The sequence below is a fragment of the Colius striatus genome, chromosome 2 (assembly GCF_028858725.1).
Source record: "Colius striatus isolate bColStr4 chromosome 2, bColStr4.1.hap1, whole genome shotgun sequence".
In the NCBI taxonomy this organism is placed as follows: domain Eukaryota; kingdom Metazoa; phylum Chordata; class Aves; order Coliiformes; family Coliidae; genus Colius; species Colius striatus.
This window is the reverse complement of record NC_084760.1, coordinates 41,219,652-41,226,282: the sequence shown is the minus strand read 5'-3', so window position 1 is coordinate 41,226,282 and position 6,631 is coordinate 41,219,652. Positions and strand designations below refer to the sequence as shown.

Sequence of the window (6,631 nt, the reverse complement as noted above, 5' to 3'; positions counted from 1 at the left end):
TGACCAGGGGACTGGAGCATCTTTCTTATGAGGAAAGGCTGCAGGAACTGGGGCTGTTTAGTCTGGAGAAGAAGAGACTGAAAGGGAACCTCATTAACACTTAGAAGTATTCAAAAGGTGTACATCAAGGGGATGGAACAACACTTTTTTCCTTAGTGACTAGTGGTAACGGACAAAAGCTGGAACACAAAAAGTTCCACTTAAGGAAAAACTTCTTTACTGTTCAGGTGAGGGAGCCCTGGCACAGGCTGCCCAGGAGGGTGTGCAGTCTCCTCTGAAGGTTTTGAAAACTCACCTGGGTTCCTGTGTGACCTGATCTAGGCAAACCTGCTTGAGCACAGGAGTTGGACTGGATGATCTTTAGAGGTCCTACCATGCTGTGATGCTGTGACTGCAAGTACTGTGCTCAGGAGTTACTTGGCACAGCAGCTGCATCCTGGAAAATTAATACCTCAGCCCCCCAGAAGCCTGCAAAGCCTTTGAGAGCTTTGAAAAACCAACCCTGAAAGCCCTATCAGCCATCTGATCTGCTCACTGCTACAGGGATTAGCACTTGTCCCCCCCTCACCAGCTCAGTGTCAGACCTGCCCCCCAGGGAAGTATCTCCCCTGGCTGCAGAGCTCCAGCAGTAACCATGGGGACTCAAGGCAGTGTGGTCAACAGAAAGCAGTCACATTTTGACCTCAAAGCAAAATGAGACCACCACTCTCATCACTCCCAAACCCCCAAATCTCCCTTCTTCACTGCCCCACAGGCATCCTGAGTAGCGTCTGCGCTAACCCAGGTGTGCCCTAGCAGAGGCAGGTGTTAAGGAGGTTAACGCAGAATCTTGTCAAGTAACAAACACCTAGTATTTATTAATAAATTAGTACACTGGAAGGCAATTTTTCCAATTCACTCCCCAACTCCCACCCCTTCCCATGGGGCAGCAACAAGCTGCCCTCATGTTGGGATTTCTTCAAATTGAGTGTAGTACAGACTGTTCCTTACTGGAGCTTAAGAGTTGCAAATATAATCAGACGGACTTCTTATGATGCAGCTTTTTTTACCCTCCCCCCTCCCCTTTCATAAAAAGTGAAGTGTGATCTGAAGAGACTATTAAGACCAGGTAAGGTCTTCAGAGAACCTATCAGCCATGTCTGTATAAAAAACAAGAGACACGAGTGTAAAAGCATAGCTTGGTTTAAGTCTTACACCACGAGGAGAGCAGGACCACGGCCGGCCGCCTTCGCCTCCCCACATCCAGCACCTCACCGCACGAGCAGCAAGGCAAGGTTACTCCTTACATTCAGCTGAAGGCAAAAGGACCTCATCATCCCCTCGAGGGCTGGTTGGTTGGTGGGACCGACCTCTTTTTGCCACAAAAGCGCTTCTGCTTTAAGCTTATAGGAGCGCAATGCATTGTCCGGGTGAAAACCATACAATAAATAACCGTGCTAGTAAAATCTCAGCAATGGATATGAGCTATACAATAGTACAATAAAAAGAAAGTCACCTGGGGTGGGGAAGCTCAGCTGTGTTGAGAGACAGTAACCAGCAACGATTGGAGATTTCTCTGCGTGGTTTTTTTGCCATTTACCATTCTGAGGCAAAGGGAGGTGGTGGGAGATGGTCACTCTGAGCAACAGCTTTGACAGAAGTGGGTTACAGAGCAGTCCCCGATTTGATGTGTTAAATTATACCAGATTCGTGGTCTTTTAGTTCATGAACTGATTTTTTTTTTATTTTTATAAAGTGCATCGACTGATCTGATTGGAATGAGAACAAGGAAAAGAGATGCTCAGGAAGGGGGGCAGAGGGTGCAAAGACTTGGACTGAGCAATAGAGTTAAGGTAGAGGGGTGCAGAGCTGGCAAACTGCCTCCCCTCCAGAAACCAAGGACACCTCAACAAAAATACTGGCCATATATTCTACAACAAAACCTGCCTGTGTATTGTCAGTCATCAGAACGAGTGCAAAGCTAGCTCTAGCAGATATTCGGAGCGCGTGGTGGTGACCCAGTGCCTACAGTAAGTCAGGAAGGTGGCTATAGACAGAGTCCAGGAGGGTCTGGCTGGCTTCCTGGCTCTTGACTCCGGCGATCTCAAATAGCCGGTCCAGCTTGTCTTCAGCCTGCGGGATCTCCTCTATCACGTGGAGCTCCTCAGGGTTGAGGATGTGCAGCATGTCGTCGAAGATGGGCTGCAGGTCGCACGGGTCCAAGCGCACCTGGCGCAGGACAGTGTCCTTCTTTTCTGTAGGAGGAAAGAGAGGGTGGTCAAGAAACCCTTCGAGAATCCTCCCCTAACCTTTGTGACCTCAGTCCATCCCCCAGTGCCACCTCTGGAGAGGGACACGCCACAGGAAACCAAGGGGAAGATAGATTAAAAACCAACATTTTAAAAAGTCCCAGAATAGTAGGGGTTGGAAGTGACCTCTAGAGATCACCCAGTCCAACCTACTGCTAAAGCAGGTTTCCCTCGATCAGGAAACAAAGAAACACATCCAGGCGGGTTTGGAAACCTCCTAAGAAGGAGACTCCAAACCCTCGCTGGGAAGCTCCTGCCAAAGCTCTCTCACCTCAATCCTGAAGAAGTTTCTCCCCCTGTTCTAGTGGCATTTGCTGTCTCCCACCTTGTGTCCATTACTCACTGTCCTGTCACTGAGTGCTAGAGAAAAAAAGACTGGCCCCATCCTCTCAACATCTGCCCTTTAGTCATTTATAACTGTCGATAGATTCCCACTAAGTCTTCTCCTTCCCAGGCTAAACAGTCTCAGGTCTCAGCCTTTCCTTGTCAGAGAGACACTCCAGTTCCCTCATCCTCTTTGCAGCCCCAAAGGTGGAGGGTGATGAGTGATGGGGAGGAGAGAAGATGGAGCAGCCAGTGCTGCTGAGGCACCTAATCCAGGATCCTGCTAGAGCAAACACAGCATTTATAAATGCTGAATGGCCAATACAGAAAAGTTAAGGCAGGAGGGGAGCCAAAAAAGCTGAAATTCGCTCTTTTGGGTTGTTTTTGTTGGGTCAGCTTTATTTCTCTACCCAAGTAAGAATTTGGTAGATTGACTGAACTTAGTGTTTCACCTTCATCAGGAGTTAAAGAAGATTAAATGCAGTAAGTTAAATGCAGTAAGCTAAACTCCCTCAAAAAAGAAGGTTAACTAAGTGTGACTTCAAGCCACACTCTGCAGTAAGGACCACCAAGGGGCTGGCGGAGGAAGGGGGAAATTAGTAGTAATTCAGTCTTGAAGTGCTGTTTTTATGGATTCATCTCATGCAATAATGCATAGGCCAACACAAAAGCCATGTCAGGAGAAACTCCTCCAGACAGACATCCAGGGATGCTACAACTTCTCTGGCAGCACTTCAGAGTTAAAAACCTTTAAAGGTGTTTTCCCCTCTCAAATCTGTATGGTGTTTGATAACAGGATATTCTGGTCTGGAAGGAGGATGTGATAAGCACATACTGGGGTGCCAAGTTCTCCAGTTATTTTATGATGTTACGTTGGGCAGCTCTGCCATGTGTGCTGACTGCAGGGGACCCTCTTGGGTTTCCTGGGCTGATTTTGGTACCTTTGGTAATAAAAGAGCCTGTCCGGCTGAGCGCAGAGGAGCCGCTGGAGGTCGAGTCGCACCGTAGGAGGGGCTCTGCCTCGTCGACAAAGAAGCATTTCTTCTCTGAAGGAGAGGGCTCCACAGTGAGGACAGCCGCCTCAGGGGGCTTGGGGCTGGGGCTGGGCGCAGGGCTGAGCGGGCTGGGGCTCACTGGCAGCGCCAGTCTGTCACCTTCCAGCTTCGGGGAAGGAAAGAGAACAGAAATTAACTTGAGGGATGCTACACAAGAGACGGTGCTCAAAACAAGCCGCAGCCCACCCTGGGCAGACGATCCCAGTGGTTGGGTGGCCTCCTCCCTGCCCTCCTCCTCCTCCCAGGGGACCTTCTGACCTGAGATGAGTGTTTGGCAGGTCAGCACTCAGCAGGGGCACCACAACCCACGCTTGCTGAGATGGGTCATGCAACCACAGCAGAGCACTTGGTTTTCCTTCTCTCAGTTTATTCAAGCCCAAAGCACAGCTCTCGAGGGCAACTGGTGATGACAGCCAAGCAGGTAAGCTTCCCCTCAAAATCCTGCTCCACAGCTATGGTTTGCTACAAGCAAGGCGTAGCCTGGCTTCAAGCCTCCAACCAGTGCCAGGGCTGAAAGGCTGGAGCTATGAGACCTCTGGGGCTGCCTACTGCAGCAGGCCCCTGGGACCAGCCACTCTGCTCACATTCCCAGTTAATCATTTGTTTGGCCCATCCACCCTTGCACCCATGAGCACCCCATTAAAGCGTGATGGTGAAATGCATTACAGCAGACTCTTAAGTCCAAGGCCAGGAAGGACAAGCAGGGGCTGGCATTGACCACAATGTCACTCAAGTGTCTCTGCTTTTTTGCTACTCTGATGTAAGACAAGGGCAAATGTTTGGCTTCATGATCCTGAAGATACAGAGAGCATGATCAAGCACTGCTGGGACACACAGTGCTGGAAATCAGCACCATTTCGGTGCCTATGTGAACTCCTTTCCTAATTATTTGACTGTGCTCTGCATCGTCCCTCTTCCATCTCCTTCCTACCTGCACAGCAGCAACCAATATTATCTACCCTCCTTTGCATCGCCTCAAGATGCAAATGCACAGCATTTCTAGTTCCCATTCTCTGCAGAATGACAGGGCTCAAGGTGGCATCCCCACATCCCTGGCTGTCATCTCGGGTATCTCTGCAGGTCACCATGTCCCCCTAAGCAAGTTGCTTTTAAGGACCATCTAATATTTAACTTCTTCCCAAACCCTGCAGCCCTGCTCAACCTGCAACACTGCAGAACTGCAAGCCCTGTCCACGTGCAACCTATTCTCCCAACAGCATTTTGCAACCCTGTTTTCTCCTTCTGTAGAGGGAAGGTCAGGCTATTCCTGATAACATGCCTACTACCCAGGGATTAAAATGCAAGACTGGGATTAAAGGCTGTGGGAAAAGGAGCTGCTGAGCCACCTCCGCGCGGGCATGGATGTGCTTGCGCATTCCTCACCCGTGTCGAGGAATTTGCCACCCACAAATCACATGTCTGCTGAGACGCCCATTAGTTCACATTAAATTAACACTGAAGCCTGTTCCTGGTAGAATAGAAGAGGAATTTATTTTTTCCCTCCTCTCACCTCATTGAAAATAAACAGGGGAGGATTTGTTCTAGCTCAGCACGTTACGCAATAGGCACATTAACAATAAATTCAGCTTTAACTTCTAATTAAAATAATCTGTCTTCTCTGAAACTCCCTTTCCAATCCAGCTCATCGACGAGAATTAGCCCTATTGCCATTACTAGGGGAAAAGCAAGAGAAGTACCAGAACAGCTGCTGACTGCTTTCAAATTGCAACACCTTCTGATTTCCCCTTTAAAAAAAAAACCAAATACTCCAACCAAACAGACTTTAGGGCTTAACTTTTTCCCAGTGCAACTCATCTATGTGATGTCCATCCACAAATCCAACTCCTGATTTCCAAAAAAAGAAAAAAAAAAAAGCCCAATGGCTAAGGAACAGTTATAGGGAGGGCAGAGAGCAGCCAGCTGCCCCAGCTCTGTCTTCCCAGCAGAAAGGAAAAACCCTTCCCAGAAGTGAGTCACCTGGAGTTTAATTAAACAGCTGCTAAAGCATACTAGGGGAGGGGGAAAAAAAAATAACCATTAAAAAAAAAATCACCTGAGGTTATTTGACTGCAGGCATCTCATGAGCCCAGGGCTTTCCAAAGAGCTGAATGGTTGAGAGCATGAGGCAAAGCAAACAGGATGCTTGGCTGATGTGTGTTAATATTTAAACCACAGGAAGAAAGCGAATGGGAATGAGGGTTTGGACAGGCCAGAGAAAGCAAAAGGTTGCTGAGAGTTGAAGCCTGTGGAATAGGTGTAAAAATACCCTATACATAGCCCAGTGACTCATTTGCTTGAAACCACCTTGGCCATTCCTATTTTTAATAACAGCGGTGCTCGAGTGAAACTGAGCTCTGGCTGGAAAGAAAGACAACCACCCACACATCATCCCCTTTTGCCTTTACAGAGCCAGGGCATTTCTCACCTTTGTACCGTCGTTGCAGGGGTCCTGTGCTTGCCACTGAGGCTGCATCTGCACCTGCAGACAGACACAAGGGAGACTGTTAAGGCACATGATCCTTTCAGCATTTCAATCTCTCTATCCCTATAGTTCATCTCTATATTTCATCAATATACGTCAAGATATCTGTAACTCTGATTAAATTGTAAGCAGATAATTTGCTGTAACATGTAGAAAAGTCTCCTTCATTAAAGCATCATATTTTTTTTTGTCCTCCAAATCGTTTAATTCTGAAAAAAATTGCCTCTTAAATTGAGATAATTATATCACAGGATACAGTGTATGCTTTTCATTTTGTAAACCAAAGTCAATTCAAGCGATGTAGAGAAGTACTGACTAATGTAAGGTACTGAAGAAATCCTGTAAATAGAAATGGACAAAGATTTTTAGGAATGACTGCCGACTTTGTCATTTTATATTATTCAATTTAAGACAATTTTAAAGTCATCTCATGGGGATTTATTGGGTTTCAGCATTTTCACAACATGAAGGTCCTGTGTGAA

The 6,631-nt window shown here is 47.4% G+C and overlaps 1 protein-coding gene across 1 annotated transcript in view; it reads right to left on the bottom strand.

Annotated features, from left to right (window-relative positions):
- Nucleotides 1-1,164: 1,164 nt before the first annotated feature.
- The window catches only part of TNFRSF21 (TNF receptor superfamily member 21), a 38,202-nt gene continuing 32,735 nt past the window's right edge, over nt 1,165-6,631 (bottom strand). The window contains exons 5-7 of the mRNA XM_061990867.1: nt 6,093-6,146; nt 3,554-3,773; nt 1,165-2,234 (exon numbers count right to left, since the gene is read on the bottom strand). Coding sequence (XP_061846851.1) covers nt 2,005-2,234; nt 3,554-3,773; nt 6,093-6,146 — 504 coding nt within the window. The 3' untranslated portion in view covers nt 1,165-2,004. The remainder of the gene's footprint in view (nt 2,235-3,553; nt 3,774-6,092; nt 6,147-6,631) is intronic.